Here is a 16,557-nt window from a genome sequence, read left to right on the forward strand (position 1 = left end):
TGACTTCAAGTTCAGAATATATAACATCATGTATCTTCCTTTCCTTGCAATTAAAGAAGAAAATAGCCTCCACATACAGGTGACTCATTCAAGTAAATTAAACATGCTCTGATTTCTGAAGTTGTGTTCTAATTTCACACATTCAATTTCTTCCAGATTACTACAGACCTGAGGCAGCGTTGTACAGACAGCCATACTGGAACCTCAGCCTCTGCACCTATGGCTGCAGGCATCATTGCCCTGGCACTGGAAGCAAAGTAAGATCTGAGATATATTCTGAAACAGAAATTAAGCATACAGGAAGATGTTTCTTGTTCATTCAACAACTTTATGCAGACTTCACACAGTACTTTGGAATCTTTCTTGTCACAGTACACAGTAACCTCCTAAGGGGAGGAAAGGTCTCCATGCTTACTTCACGTGAAGGAAAGCTGACACTGTGGAGATGCTGGCAGAGTGCTGAGTGCTGGAGTAACATGCAACAATGTTGAACACAGGTGGTTTCCGTTAGATGATCTGTAGCATCCTCTCAGTGTCTTGCAGTTCACTCAGAAGGCTGCCCAGGTCTGCTGTACCCTGCAGGGTACTGTAGGTCACCTCCTCCATTCACCAGTCTCCTCTTAGCAATGTCTGTTCTTGAACACTGAAAGAGGTTTTGGGAGGTGTTAGGTTAACCTGAACATAAGTTAATGTAGTATGAAAAATAAAATTGCAATTTTTTAACATGGGTCAAGTTCCTCAGCTCTAAAAACAAGTAATAGTGTAGCTCCATAGTCCTTGTACCTTTAGTTCAAAAAATTTACTTTCTTAAAAGCATTTTCTCAATTGCATGATTTTGTTCTTTATGCCTAATATGTATCTCTAATGTGCTTCATGGCAAAGAAGAAATGTGGGTGATTTTCACGTAAATCTGTATTTTAGAACCTTTTACATTACTTTGTACTCTGTTTGATAATATCTGCAGGTCAAAGATGGAATGCTTCACCCCAAATCTTACTCAATGTTTTTAAGTTCTAGGAGATTGATTCTATTAAATTCTGAAGAAAACTAGTTTCCTGTGGGGTCAGCTATTTTCTTTGAAGGAAGTAAGAAATTTGCACAAACAGTAGATTCAAATTGCATATAGTTCATAACACTAGAATTATGTTTCCATCTTTCATGTTGTTTTCTTTGAAGACAGCTTGACCCAATATAGAATACTTTTTGCCATTGAGTTATAAGCATAAGAGTTTGTAATTGAAGACCTGACATAATGTTAAGTAGTGCAGCAGTTGTGGCATTATAACTGTGTTTTCTTAACACAGTTATCAGAGACAAAGGTATTTTGTGTTATTGTGGGAGGTTTTTAACTTTTAAATCTCCTCTTAACCCCAGTTTTAAAATCCTGAAGTTGATTGCAAACAATCTGCAAATGCAGATAAGTCTGCATTCCAACTTGCTGTAAGTTTTTCTCACTATTCTCACTTAATGAACTGAAATTGGTAATTCATTATTTCTGTTTTGTTGTAGCTGAAAGTTTCAGAAAAGTTATATCTTGGAAGACCTGCAACAAAGCAGGTTGTGACATCTTAAAACACACTGAGAAGCTTACCCTTTTTTCTCTGTGACCATCAGTGACTCTACCAGTGGGAAATCCATATTAGTGCATATGGACTAGCATTTTTTTTTAAAACTAATAGTAGCTATAACAGACATAAAGACAAGACTGTGTTAAAGCTTTATATGTGGTTATGGAGACAAAATGTGCCAGTGACTAAATATCCTTGTAACTCTTTTGTATTTGTAGTACTCCGTTGCACAGTACTGAAAAGAGTTTCAGAGTGAAAATATGTTGACTTTGCCTCCTTTTAGATTCTGTTCCATTTCATTGAATGGAAGGTTCTGTTTCTAGATCTTAGCCTATATATTTGAATAGATCCAAAGGAATTCTATTAATGATACCATAAAGGTTTTTATTCATTTGTATTTCATTCACTAACTTTTCTGTCTTATGTGTACTTAAAATCAGCCACTGCTTCTAATCACAGCCACTAAATAAAACAGAAAAAAAAAAGAAAAGAAAAAAAAAAGAGAGAGAGAAGTTAAAAAGCAGAGAGAAGTTAGGGAGAAAAATAGTTCTCACGCTATGGCTTCCCATGCTGGTTTTCTTCACCAGTTTGGAGAAATCTTTGGTTTTGTGACATTATAGATTATGAAGTACAGCCTTTAATATTATAGGGAGATCTTATTGTGATCTATTAAATTTTAATGTCTCAGGTTTGCATGTATGGACTCTGTTCAGTTTATTTTATGCAGTTTCTGGATTTCTTATTTATGTGATTTGAAATTTCAGGTTGTATTTTTCACCTGTGATGCCTCTCAATTTAGGTGACCCTAAGTAGATGTTAGGAAGTTTTGAAGCCATTGAAGTATTTTCTACAATACTTTAAAAATGGGATATAAAGGACACATGATTGTGATTAGTTAACTGCTTACTGGAATTATTTTTTTACAAACAGAGTTTGCATTTTCATAAACTCTTCATTAGATTCCCTATTAGTACCTCTGCTAATTGCAGTGTTTATGTGAGATTTTTTAAAAGACAAGTTGGAAAAGGGTTTTGCAAGGTTAGCTACATTCTTTGTACAGCAAGCTGCTTAAAAATTAGAGCACTTATTCCTGAGAACTTCTTGACTATGTTTGTGATAATGTATAGTTTCATTCCACTTTGTGCTGGAAAGCACAGCAGTTTATACCATGGAAGGATTTTGAGTCCATGGAAGTCAGTTTTGCCCAGGCAAGTTCTACTCCTGGGAGACATCATGAGTTGAGCAGAGCACTAATATAGCCTGGGTGTGAATTAGAATAGCCAAGAGGTTGCTTCAACTCACACACAAAGGTATGTTCAACCAAACAAAAAATAAGCAAGACATGCATCTTGCTCACACTTTCTTTCTTTGACAAGCCCCATATAGTAGGATCATCAAATAGCTGATGGAGGATCTCTTACCTGCCTACTGATTTGAATCCTCCACTTAGCCATTTCTTCCAACAGGGCTCTGCTTCTGAAATCCTGGTAACAAATTGTTTGAGGATTGTTATGCATAATGTGAACACATTTTTATAATTTTTTATCTAGTATTTGAGTATCAAAGTCGCATGTTTTTCCTCAGGAATCAAAGAATTGTGACTGAGTTTCAGACTGCTTGTTTGGAATCCCTGAGGTTGCAGTGCATGGTTGTAAATATGCAACAACTATCACACAGACATCTGTTAAAGTTCTGCTGTTTTCTTATGGTATTTAGGTAGTAAATTGCTTTCAGTTGTACCCAGTTGATGTTTCCTAGTATATCTAGTATCTTGATCAGATTCTATGAATAAATACTTGCTTGTATGTTGCACTTAATCGTTACATAATGTCAAATTTTTCAAATTGTAAATGATAAAATAAGTATAATCAATTTAGTGCACAGAGACAGCAATTTTCTTACTAAAAATAAACTATTTTCATTGCATAGTACCATCTATTGTTGGTAACAGAGATGATAACCTTTCTCATTGATAAGAAGGTTGGATTTGGAATTTGAGGAAATAAGAGTCAGAAGAGACAATGGTATTTGTTCTAAAGACCATTGTGACATGTTCCTTTGAAGAAGCCAAATTTAAATAAAAACCCTTATGTTGCTGACAGAAGAATACATTATACATCCCCAATTGAACTGCGTGTTCCTGTCTGTAAGCCAATGCATATTTTCCAGCATGTGGCATATAAACTAGTTTCATTAGTAAGAAGCAGCAACTGGAATGGAAGTATTAGTCTGCTACCTTTCTACTGTGTGGTATAGCCTTGGGGAGAGTCTGTTTTCTTCCATGATTCTCTTCACTTGAGTGATATGGAATCTTATAATTATTTCATTTGGAAGGGACCTTAAGGATCATCTCATTCCAATCCCCTGCTAGCAGCAAAAACACTTTTCACTGGACCAGGTTGCTCAGAGCCCCATCCAGCCTGGCCTTGGAACAATTCCAAGAGGGGCACCCTCCACTTCTCTAGGCACCCTGTGCCAGTGCTTTACCACCCTGCCAGCACAGTTGTAATCTAAACCCACTCTCTGGAGGAAAGTATCTTTTCCTCCAAGGAGAGCTGCTTCATCCCTCTAATAATTTTTGTGGCCTTTTTCTGGACTTGCTCCGACAGGTCAGTGTCATTCCTGCATTTATCTTTTTTTTACATGACTAGAACAAGGTAGTGCTGGGAAGAACCAAAGAGTTTTAGTGAATTCGGATACTAGTGACAGAGAAGTGACAATGTACCGCATTCCTCTAAAAGACAGTACCACCAAGTGTAATCACTGACATAAAAGGAAGATGGAGTTCACATTGTGAAAGGTCAACAGTGTCAGAGTTAGATACTTTGGATTTCTGGCAACTGAACAGATATTTGCATACTTCCCAGACTGATTGATTTTCTTACAGAAAGGAGAAAAGCAATGCACTGTCTAGCAAGGTACAACTTCGGGTACAGAGAACATATTTCTGTGTTATGAAAGTTATGAGAGCTTTGTCATAAATATAGTCAGAGATTAAAAGTGATGAGACAGCTGAGGTAAATCAGGAAGTGCTGTCAACTGTCCTCTATAGTTAGAATTCGAGTGCAGGAGGAAAGGTTATAATTTAAGTGCTTTAGCTAGGTCTTTGCTCCATTGATTGACTGCCTGTTATAGAAGGCAATGCTAGAGTGTGTGAGTTAAAAAACTCTTTCAGATGAGAATCTTCTCATCTTTTTGAGAAGTTTGCTCTTAATATTGAAGTATTTGAAAAACATAACCATTAGTAAATGCTTACTTTAGATCTTGAGGTTTAACCACCTATGGCACTTATGGAATTTCAGTTATTATATTGACTTTGATTTGGGTGTGTTTTGGTTCCTGTTCCTGTTTTCAGTTACATATAAATTTGCCAAAGAATAACTATTCAGGCTGAAATTTTCCATTTTACTTGCATTTAAAAGGTTTTAAGAAAATTCTGTTCAGGCATTTCTTAAACCCAAACAAGGTTAAAAACAAGTAATGTTTGATTGTGATGATTTTTAACTTCATTGAGTTTTTCTGTGTCTGGGCTTTGGAGCAACAGGTAGAAATAAAACTAGTGGATAGCTGTTGTTCTGGTGTCAGGACAATGCCTTTAATGAGAATAAGCTTTTCAGAAATCTCAGATGGCATTTTCTCAGTTGAGACTTTTAAGCTCTGTCCCTGTAGTTTTCTTGGCTTTCCAAGTGTTTTCCAGCATCAACTTTTAGAGGCTAGTCTCTGAAGTTACTCTTGAGGTGCTTCTGTCTGTTCAACTTGAGAGCAGGGATCCCAGCTGCTTTTTCCTGTCAATTCCTTGTGAGAGTAAAAAGAGGAAGGTGGAAGAGGGAAGAGAAGCAGTTTAACTGATTGCAGTGTCCCTGGGGTCGGTCTTTTGACAAGTGGAAGACAGGTCGAATCAATAGCCTGTGTACCATAGCTAATGCTAACCATAGCTTCCTTTATTAACCTAAGACAATGTTAGCCTTCTCCATCTTCACAGTCTAGCTGATTCTAAGATTGGCAATTAACCTAAGGTTTTGTTGCTGTTCTTTCCATGCTGTTATTAAGCAGATGGTGAGCATTGTCATTTGGACAGTCTCATTTTATTGTTCCTTTGGAGATGACACAATAAAAGATGTAATTCAGATGCCTTTCTCTCAGGGGTTTTCTCCTCCCAATTTCATCATTATTAGCCTGCATATCAGGCCATTGTTTGTTAGATTTTTGGCATTTATGATTTTTTATCTCTGTGTGCACTGCAGATTTGACACAGGTATACCAGAACACCATTGCTGGTGGACGTATAGCTGCCTACCCCACTGCTCATCTGAAGTAATACATTAAGTCCTATCACAACTTGTCTGGATTTTATCCTAAAAACCAATATAAAGATAATGCAAAAGATGGAATTTTTTTTCTTCCCTTTACAATAAGAGTGGTAAAACATTGTAGCGTATTGCCAGAGAGGTGGTAGATGCCCTGTGCCAGGAAATATTCAAGGTCAGTTCAGACAGGGTTCTGAGCAACCTCGTCTAGTTGAACATTCCCCTGCTGATTGCCAAGTACTTGGGCTAAACGACCTTTAAAGGTCCTTTCCAGCCCAATCCATTGTGTGATTCTGTGGCTGTAGATTCTATGTCAAAGCCTTTCAATGCTGCCTCATGAGGAGATCAGGATGCATTGCAGAAACTGTGGAGATGCGGCATGAGTATAAACTGAATGTTGTGAAGTGGAGCTAGAAATTGATTAAAATTATGTTGTACAGGACATGTAGAAGCATATCCTGTCTTACAAACCCTTAATGTGCCTTACTTTTGCCATGGCTTTTTTTAATCTTTATTTCAGTAATTTTTACCAGCCCAACTGGATAAACAATTATTGTTATTCTAGTCCAGCAGCCTAGTGTGAGAAACTGCACCATAAGAGAAAAAGGTACCTATAGGCATAGTACTGTTTTTAAAAAATGCTCAGGGAAAGAAGTTATCTGCTCTCGTTAAATATAAAAAATTTTTTAAATATGTTAAGAATCTGATAAAAGAACCAAGGTTTCCCTGGTTTTCAATGACTGCATAGACCTGGGCAGTGTAGGCAGCCAGTTCTGGATCTTATAAACTTCATTCTAGTCTGTTTTCAGCTGAGGGGAATTGTGGCATTGTGTGCAATAGGGACAGATAACGGTGTTCTGAGAATGCTACTTAGTGCCTGGTGTTCTGTGCCACAATACTTTTTCCTCTTCATTGTTTAGTTGCTTAGTTTATCATTCCCTCTACTACACTGCATTTTTAAAGAGAATATTATTCATCTTCTTGCAGGTAATAGAAAAACTGAAAAATTGGAAGGAGAAAGAAAAGATAGCCGAATGCTAGCACCTTTACATCATCTTCTAAGAAAAGAAATTCTCCCTGTTGTAGAGGAAACAGGGAAACTGCAATCCCTGAAGATTTGCCCTAGTCCTAGAAGATAAATGTGTATTAATGTTACAGTGAGGATAGAAACAGCATCTTTTTCACCTTTCTGGTGGACAGGTTATTAGGAATCCCTTAAAGGAATACTTGTCTGTGTAATACTTGTCCCTTAAAGGCCCTTGCTTTGCAACTCACCAACCATCCAACTGTTTGGGATTCCTGCAGAATACTCACAGACTCTCAGTGAATTCCAAGACTGGGGTAGTAAACCAATTAATAACAAGAGAGGCACCTGGAATAGCTTCAATAGGAACTGAATGTCTAGAGGAATTTCCAGTTTGAGCGAGCAGTTAGTGAGATTTAGTAGAGGTTTTCAGCAAGCCAAAAGTTTGATTTCTTCTCCTTTGCACTCGTTAGGATACAGTAGTTGGTGGTCATAAAAATTGCCTCTGTGTGAAATGTACTCATTCATCTTCCCTTAAGTTTCATATAACAGAATTTTATCATATATCATTACAGTCTGCTTATGGCAAACCTCCCAGTTGTATAGATAATTTCATATAGTTTTTCTGTAAAATTGGAATATGTATTTTGAATGGAGCAAAGGAAAGTAGAAAAGATAAATGAAAGTTGTTTTGCTTTGCATACTTTTCAACTTACATGACCTTGTATCCCTACATCCTGGTAAAATGTCTGATCTGTGACTTTGTTTTTCCCCTATTTCACAGTCCATTTCTGACCTGGAGAGACGTACAGCACATTATTGTCAGGACTTCACGTGCAGGACATCTGAATGCCAATGACTGGAAAACCAATGCAGCTGGTTATAAGGGTAAGAGTGAGCTTTCTTCTTTGCTATCACAAGCAACCTATTGTTTGATAATTTTGTTTGACTCTATGCATAGTTTGGAGACCTTTGTTTGACTCTATGCATAGTTTTGGAGACCTCCAAACCCCTTGATCTGAAGGGGCCTATCTTCTCTTTTACAAGGAAAACCTTTTAGAATGACTAATGCACAAAACTGTCAGGTACAAAATGCATTGGCCCGATTCTCTTAGTGCCTTTGAGTTCCATACACAGCTGCCAGAAAACTAAGTAAATTATTAGTGTTTAATTTTTATATCTTTTTATATCTAGTATTCTGAAAAAGTAGTATAGAGTTGAAGATGCAGCAATTCTGGGATCCAGACATGTTCTCACTCAGAATTATTGACAGTTTCAATTTCAAATGATGAAACAGTATTTTTAAGTTTCATTTTTATATGATAAATCCCACATTATTTATATGTGAGAATTCTGTCAGATTTTGGATAAAATTGAATTTTGAGCTGTCATGACTATTCCTGGGACACGTAATCATTTTTCAGTGACCTGCCAGGTAGATTTCTAAAATTTTGTACCATCTTGAAAATTTGATAAAAGCTACATCCTAAAAGCTTTTTTTTCGCTTTTGTAATGCAAGCGGAGGTAAACCATTAAATAGGATATATATTTTCATTGTGGGTTAAAACAGAACCTTGAATCTGTACATTTTATTTCAGCACAGTTTGTCTTCTGATTCCCAGTCACTACATTATTTCTGCTTTCACTTTGTATTGCATCTTAAACAAAACTCTAGCATGGCTTATTTCTGGTTCTCTTTTCATAAGAATTCCATCCAATACTGGCATACCTCCTGTAAGATGAGAGTTGATCTGTGTGTGCCAGGATCTCCTGAGAGAAAAATGTAGCATACAAGAGTTATCAAATCTTTGCCCTGATTTCACTTTAAAAATGAAGCCTATATTTAATCTATTTTGGATCAAGACACTGCTACCATAGAGCATCTTTAATATGTAATTCTGACCTATGGCATTTTTGTTGCAATGGCACAGAACCAAACTAAAAAATCCTTTTTTGTTTTTGGATGCAAACCAGTCTCTAACTACAGAGAATGTGTTTAGAAATAGATATTTGATCAGGATCTCCTAATCATGTGAATGTTCTGATGTTTAAGGGCCTGGTTTTATATCATTTACAAGTGCATGCCACCACACAAAAAACATAAAGAGATACTTCCTTAATTGCAATAACATTACAGTATTTGTTATTGCAAAACATCTCCCAGATTTAAAAAGTTTTATCAGGAGATGGTGACTATCATCAGTTTATTGAAGCTATATGAGGGTCAAAGAACACTTTTCAAGTAACATAAAGCAGAGATTTTTTTTCATATCTTACTTTCAAAATTCTACATTTTTAATGTTTTTCCACTTGTTGCCCAAGAGAGGCAAACACCCTGTGAGTCATTTCACAGCAGCTGTCACTCACTATCAAAAGACAGGTCACACCAAGGTCACACCAGCAGCAGCAGCATTGGCAGCAGGACTTGCGCTGTTGAGTCACTGTTGAACCACTGCTTATTCTGAATCCTTGGAACCATTTTTCTATACATTGTAAGACATATATAGTAAGAAAAAGGGATGAAAAATGGTTTTGTCTTCACTCACGGAAAGTCACAAACATAAATGAACTCAAATTGCTAACTTGGATTCAGGGAAACCAACTTGAACTGGCTGAACTCTGCTGTAGACTCTATGGTGAAATTGAAAAAGAGGAAGATGAGGTAAATGACCTCTGCACAGCTCAGGAATCAACCTTAACCCAAATAAAAGCATTAGTTTTAGCTAAATTATTTTGGCAACTTAGGCTGAACATATTGTTCCAATAAAAATACATCTCTCTTTAAACTCCTGTTGGTTTTGGAAGAAGGAGAAGCAAAAGATTTAGTTTAAATCACAACATCCGAACCTGAATTCAAAAGGGGATTTGCACACCACTACTGGCAAGACTGAAAGAGTTTTCTTATTACACGTGGCAATATTTAGTATAATATTACAGTATTATCCTTCACTATCACCAAGTGTGACAATTAAAGTATGGTTTTTCATAGATGAACTACTCTGATCAGACTGAGATCCTTAAGGAATTATATCATAATCTTGTTGATAACAAGATCCATGGTTCTTCCACAGCATGTTCATAAGAGGGGGTGGAAGATTTTTTTAAATTATCTACAAAAGATAGTCACAAGAAACAATCTGCCTTTCTTCAGTGCATACTAGTGGAGAAAGAGGAAAACAAGAATAAAGAGGAAAACAGGTTTGCCACTTTAAAAATAAGAACTGAAAGGGTGAAAACCAGCAAAAACCTGAAAAAACCTTTCACTCAACAAAGGGTCAGCAAGAGCTGGTAGTTGAAAGTGGGTCAGCATGCCATTTCAGAGGGTTGTTTTGCTGGTCTGCATGGCAACCCTTCCCTTGCCATAGTCCCTGGCAGTGCTTTGCCATTGCAGAACACACAGAAAGAGCTCACAGATGTCATTACTGGTTTCAAGATCTCCTTTTTTTACTCCTTACATTTATACAAAGAAGGATTAATCCATGAAAAACACTTAAGACAGCTAGTGATTTGCTAAAGCGGTGCTTGTTATTTGTTTAATTTTCTGGCAAGTAAACAGCTCATTAAATTCACGTCAATAGAATTAACTCAGGAATGAGCAAGACTTTTTACTTGGTAGGGGTTTTTTATTATTTTCTTGTCAGACAGCATGCATCTTTTCTCAGGAACTTATTTTGTAGTCTAAAAAGAAAGACTTGAATGCTCAGGCTATACTCTGGTTAGTCAGTTGTACATATAATTTGTCAATAATTAAAGCAGTTAATTAGCTGATTTTATGGAAAAATACTTGAGAGCATCTGCTTTTGTGAGGATATCAAAACTGTTGATCTGTTTCTGCTATGGCAGATTGGATGCAAATCCTTGTTCTGTCAGCTGTTTAGTCAACAACAGAGCATGCAAGTGCATTCATAAAAAGGAAACTGCATTAATGCTGACTTGTCTCTGAGTTGAAAGATAGAGAATTAAATACTGCATTTTTAAGAACAATGATCAGTGATCAAATCATATCAATATTCTTTGTCTATAAGTGAAGCTTCACATACTGTGAAATTCTGTCTCTGAGATACAGACCATTCATAGGGAGTACTACTGATTTGCAGGGAAATTTTTAGAGAATGTACTTCACTCTTCTTGGCTCTAAAGCACAGACAACAACACTTGAGTACACTGAAATAAAATGCTACTGAAAGATAAGATAAAATGAAATCAAATTTCTACCCATTTTTTTCAGTTTTGTGCTGTACGTAGGCCCAGAGGATAAACTTTTCCTAGAGAAACCAAATTGCCTCAATTTCCAAGAAGTAAAAACAGAGTTATGTCACATCCCTTTAGGTTAGCTAAAGTATCTGCTGCTTCCATTGAAGAGTGACCACTGAAAAGGATTAGTGACTTTTTGAGCCTTTAACATAATTGCTTAATATTTAGTAAAACCGGTGATTATATTAGTTGTGAGCAGAGCATTAGCAGAGCATTAGTCTCGGAGTGAGAAAGAGATGAGTTTATGTAGGCTCCTATTTAGAAGACCTAGACTGGACAGATTTATCTTGTGGTAATCAATAGCCAGGCAGGAATTCAAAAATGAGCAAGAATATCTTTACGTGCATTTCAGAGAAGACAAATAAACTATTCATAAACACTGTACTGCATGTTTTCACTAACTTTAAAATGTAAATAAATTTTCAATTATATTTTTAAGACATTGTCAGAAGCTGGCATAAGACTTCTGGAAAACAGCAAGCTCATAACTCATAAATGGTTATGTCAAACAATCAAAGCTGTTCATTTATAAAAAGACCTTCCACTCTTACAGATACTTCCTGGTATTTACACATGGTACTGGCAGCCAATATCACCTCCTATCCCATAATGCTCATACACACGGTGGATGGAGCAAGTGAAACTGAAGCTTTGAGTTTAGGTATTGTAATATGCCAACTTTCTTTAGTTGTCAATAAGATGCCAAGTGCATGAAGTTGCATTGGTCTGCATAGGAGAGAGGAGCACCATATCCTGTGGAAGCTAGACTAGTGGGTTTTTGTGCTTGAAATATTAAAGGATGACCAGCCTGGCTGAACAAGTAGCTTTGGCTGGAACTCAGGAGAAAAAAAGAGTTTATCATCTTTGGGAGACTATGGCAGGATACTCAAGAGAAGTACAAGGATGTCATGAGTTTATGCAGTGAGAAAACTGGGTGGGCCAAAGCCCAACTAGAGAATTTGGCTATTGCAGTAAGAGGCAATTAGAAAATATGTCTGTAAATACATTGTATTGTACAAATACATTGTATTTCTATGAATACAATGTATAAATACATTGTTCCTACAAACAAAGGGAGAGTTAAGGGTAGTCTCCGTCCTTTATTGGTTGCAGGGGGAAAGACAATAACAAAGGATGAGGAAACGGATGAGGTAGTTCATACCTTTTTTACCTTTTAATACCTCTCCTGTAATAAGACACATAGTTCTCTGGGTAGATGGGAAGATGGGAACATGGGAATGGGAAAAAAAATTAAATGCCCATAATCCAAGGGGAAATGGTCAGTGACCTGCCACACCACTTAGATACATACAACCGTATGTGGTCAGTTCCATATGGGACCCACACAAAGGTACTGAACGAGCAGGTGCAAGAGCTCACCACTCTCAGTCTTTTACCAGCAGTCCTGGTTAACCAGAGAGGTCCCAGTTGAAGGGTCTAGAAGAAGGATCTGGGGTCTACAGACCTGTCAGTCTGACCTATGTGCCAGGGAAGGTCATGAACCAGATCATCTTGAGTGCCATCATGTGACACGTACAGAGCAGCACAGCCTTTGACACTGTTTCCCACAGTATTCTCCTGGAGAAACTTTCTACTTATGGTTCAGATGGATGCACAGTTCACTGGATGGAAAAATGATTGGATGGCCAAGCTCAGAGAGTGGTGGGGATTGAGTTAAATCAGCTGTAACTACTGGTAATCCCCAGGACTGAGTATTGGGGCCAGTTCTGTTGAATATCTTTATCAATAACCTGGACAAGGGGATCAAGTACACCCTCATTCAGTTTGCAGATGGCACCAAGTTGGATGGGAATGCTGATCAGCTGGACTGGAAGGAAGGCTCTGCAGAGAAATCTGGTCAGGCTGTATTAATGGGCCAATTTGTGCAATGCAACAAGGTGGCATTCTGGGTTCTGCACTTTGGTCAGAGCAACCTTGTGCAGCACTTCAGGCCAGGAGAACAGTGACCAGGAAGCTGCCTGACATAAAAGAACCTGGGGTGCTGATCAACATTAACAGAGTGGGAACATGAGCCAGTAGTTGCCCATGTGGCCAGGAGGGCCAGTGGCATCCTGGTTTGGATCAGGAATAGTGTGCCCAGCAGGGTAGTCACTATTCCCCTGTACTTGGCAATGGTGAAGCTGCATGTCAAGTCCTGTGTTAAGTTTTGGCAGCCTCACAGCAAGACATTGAGGGTAGGAGCATGTCCAGAAAAGGGCAACAGAGCTATTGAGTCTAATGAGGAGCTGTTGAGGGAGCTCTTTTCTCTTCTCACATGTAACAAACCAAGAACAAGAAGAATTGTGACAGGGAGGTTTAGATTGGATATTAGGGAAAATTTCTTATATGAAAGGGTTATCAAGCATTGGAACAGACTGCCCAGGCAAGTGATGGAATCACCATCAGTGAGAGAGATGTTGTTCTCACATAGGTAGGCGTTAGCCTTCTGTTAGCTGAATTGTTTAGATTAATCTGAACTTTTTGCATTGTAGCTCCTGACTGAAAGTTGTTTGAAGTCAGGGCAGCATTTAGTTTATCACCAGGGAAGGAGAGAAGTAAATGAGCTACAACTACTAGCTTGTCTAACAGTAGCTGGAAGTGTCTCCCCCAGCACTGATAGAGCATGTATGATTGGAAAGGTCTGTGTCCTCAAGAATCTCATCTACGTTTAAATAACACATGAGTCACAGGTCAACATCATAACCTTTATAAGTGCTTTTTACAGAAATCCTTGCTGCAGCTAGAGAAAATATGTGTGGTTGGATTTGGAAATTAAGATAACTGAGGAAAGGTGGAGTAAAGATATGCACATTATAGCAGCAAGTCTAAAATTACTGTCTTTTCACTGGATGGTCATTGTGATCTTTCCAAGTGACTCTTGTTTCCTTCTTGCATACAGCAGTTCAGTTTCTGGCTATAAATAAAGTTTTCTTTAACTTAGTATTAAAATTGCATTAAGATTTTTTCAGTGCTTGGTATGTTAAACCCAAGCAAATTGCCAGGTAACGGAGTTCTTCTAGCCTTGAGTAAGAACTGAAATACCGCTTTAGGACTTGGGGGAAGGGAACTGGAAAATATCTTGAATTATGCAGCCTAGATTGTAGTTATTATTTTTTTTTTTTCTTACTGACAAAACTGAGGTTACAGACAATGTTGTTTCCAATTGGAAGGCATATAAGGTCAGGAATTTTTCAGTATAGCTCCAGAAATGAGGATGTACAAAGTAGGAGAGGGAATCTTTCAGAGAAACCAGGCAGGCATTATTACTTTTCCCAGTCTCAAATTCTTCATTATCAAAGCTTCCCATTTACTTTTTGGATCTGCAACACTCTGTTTTCTCTTCCCTCTGAAAAGTAAGGAATGAAGCTGTAAAAATGTAAAAAACAGAGTTCAAGTGGAAGCTTCAAGCCTGTGTTGGGATACATAAAGGAAAATGGATAGACATCCATCATGATTTTGTCTTAGAGTTGGTTGCTTTCCTGGCGTCATATATTGTAAGTCAGACTTACACATGTTCTAAAATGTACATTAAATGGCTCTAAAGCAGGAGTAACAGCAGGCAAAAGGCAAAATTAGGCTTTAATGTTCTACTATAATTGCACTCCAAATTGTCACCAAACCATGATCAGCATAGCAGACAAAGAATTTAAATTAGTGTCTCAACTCAACAACCGAGATTACTTCCTGTCTGTTTGTCTTAGATGTAAAGGTATACACAATTGGTATGCTCTGCAGCTCTCTAGTATTCCAGACATTGCCAAGTGGACTGATAGCTCTAACAGGATGCACACCATGAGAGTGATAACCTTTGACATTGTTTCCTTTTAAAAAGCCCAACTCAGACATTTATGAAAACCCTGTAAAGAACAGGGGCATAGGGAGGAAGCAGAGGTTTGAAAGTCTTCCCCTGTGGACTCACAACCATAAGAGTCTACCACTTACTGTGAAATGTAAATTTCTGTTTTGCAGTATTAAGAAAGAAGAACCAGGATCAATAAATTTTTAAAATTACCGATAAGCTGATACAATTCTCTCTGTTATGATTTATCAACACCAGCTATTCATATTTCTCATAGTTAAGTCAAATGGGATATACAGCCTAACTTTAGATTTGAGGGTAGCTTTGTATGTAAATGAGAAAGTTACTGAATTTTCAACAGCAATTTCAGACAAAACCAAGCAGATTATGAAAAAGCCCGGGAAGTCTCTCCAGGCCTTGTTTTCATGGTGCACCAATGAAAGAATTGCGCCAGGGGTAAATAAATGGACTTTAGCCATGAGAAATGTTGTTTCATCTTTAAGATGAAGACATCTTTAAGAAAGATTAAAGAGATCAGCTAAAACTTAATATTTACTTAGTCTTGTGGAAGACAAGTTTTTCTCTGAAACATGCCCTGCATGATTAAGGCTCTGTGTATGCCTGTGAATTTGCAGAAATAAAAATGATCAATTAGTACTGCTGCCTGACTGGAGGGAGAATTCAAGACTGCTCTACTGATGGACACCTTGGTCACACAAGGAGATCACATTTTCAACCCTTCAGCTTAATAAAAACAGCAGTCTACTCCTCAGCCAACAGCTTACTTTGTATCAGCCTCATATTCGTACTTCGGTTGTGAAGGACAAATATCTTTGTAGAAAGCAGCCCAGTACCCCCTCTGACATGTGTAATGATTCCTAGCAACAACTGAGTCCAGTAGCAGTTCACAGCAGTGATAATGCACAGCACATAAGTAGGTAAGTGCAAGGTCTGGAGACATTTTGCACTTGCAGCTAGCTTATCTCACTTTGCAGTCATCATAACCTTTGAGATAGTGCTTTTGATTAATCTGGGTTAGCAATGTCAACTCAGTATCTTTTGCATACAAATCAGAGGCAGTTCCAGGCATTTCTTGGAAGACATTTATCTTTCCATGTAGACCACCAGGTTATTGTTAACCTTTGGGACAGGCATCTTGGCATATAACTCACAGAAATACAAGGATGTACACAGATGAAGAAGAACAATTTGAAAGTAGTAGAGAGAAAAATCTGTTTTCTTCTCTAAGACACAACTAAACTACTTTGTTTGACTCTGTGATTCTCTCCTAAATTGCTGTAATTTGGTCTTTGAAAATTATGAACCTCTACTGGTACCTTCAGCTGCTAACCAACCCACTGGATCAAGGGCTTTGAATTGGAAATGTTTTGGACAGCCAAATGTCAGTCCACGTGGGAAGATTTAAGAGTAACCCTATCTGTCTGGAAGTTTTTATTTCAATGGGGAGGCCTTTCAAGGAAAAAAAAGTATTTCTGTTTCAACTGAAAAAAAAAAACCCATCAGGTGCAGAACTTATCACTACACTGCTGCTCTCATGCAAGAGATTTTAAATATTGAGTCATGGACAAATAACAAAACCACAAA

General features: G+C 37.6%; 1 protein-coding gene across 4 annotated transcripts in view; it reads left to right on the forward strand.

Moving 5' to 3' along the window:
• The window catches only part of PCSK5 (proprotein convertase subtilisin/kexin type 5), a 220,101-nt gene that overhangs the window by 119,298 nt on the left and 84,246 nt on the right, over window positions 1-16,557 (forward strand). For all 4 annotated transcript variants that reach the window (XM_041422187.1, XM_041422186.1, XM_041422188.1 and 1 more), the window contains exons 9-10: window positions 157-257; window positions 7,684-7,787. In XM_041422187.1, the coding sequence (XP_041278121.1) occupies window positions 157-257; window positions 7,684-7,787 (205 nt within the window). The remainder of the gene's footprint in view (window positions 1-156; window positions 258-7,683; window positions 7,788-16,557) is intronic.

This window comes from Onychostruthus taczanowskii, unplaced genomic scaffold (genome assembly GCF_017590055.1).
Source record: "Onychostruthus taczanowskii isolate IOZ18803 unplaced genomic scaffold, ASM1759005v1 scaffold72, whole genome shotgun sequence".
NCBI lineage: Eukaryota > Metazoa > Chordata > Aves > Passeriformes > Passeridae > Onychostruthus > Onychostruthus taczanowskii.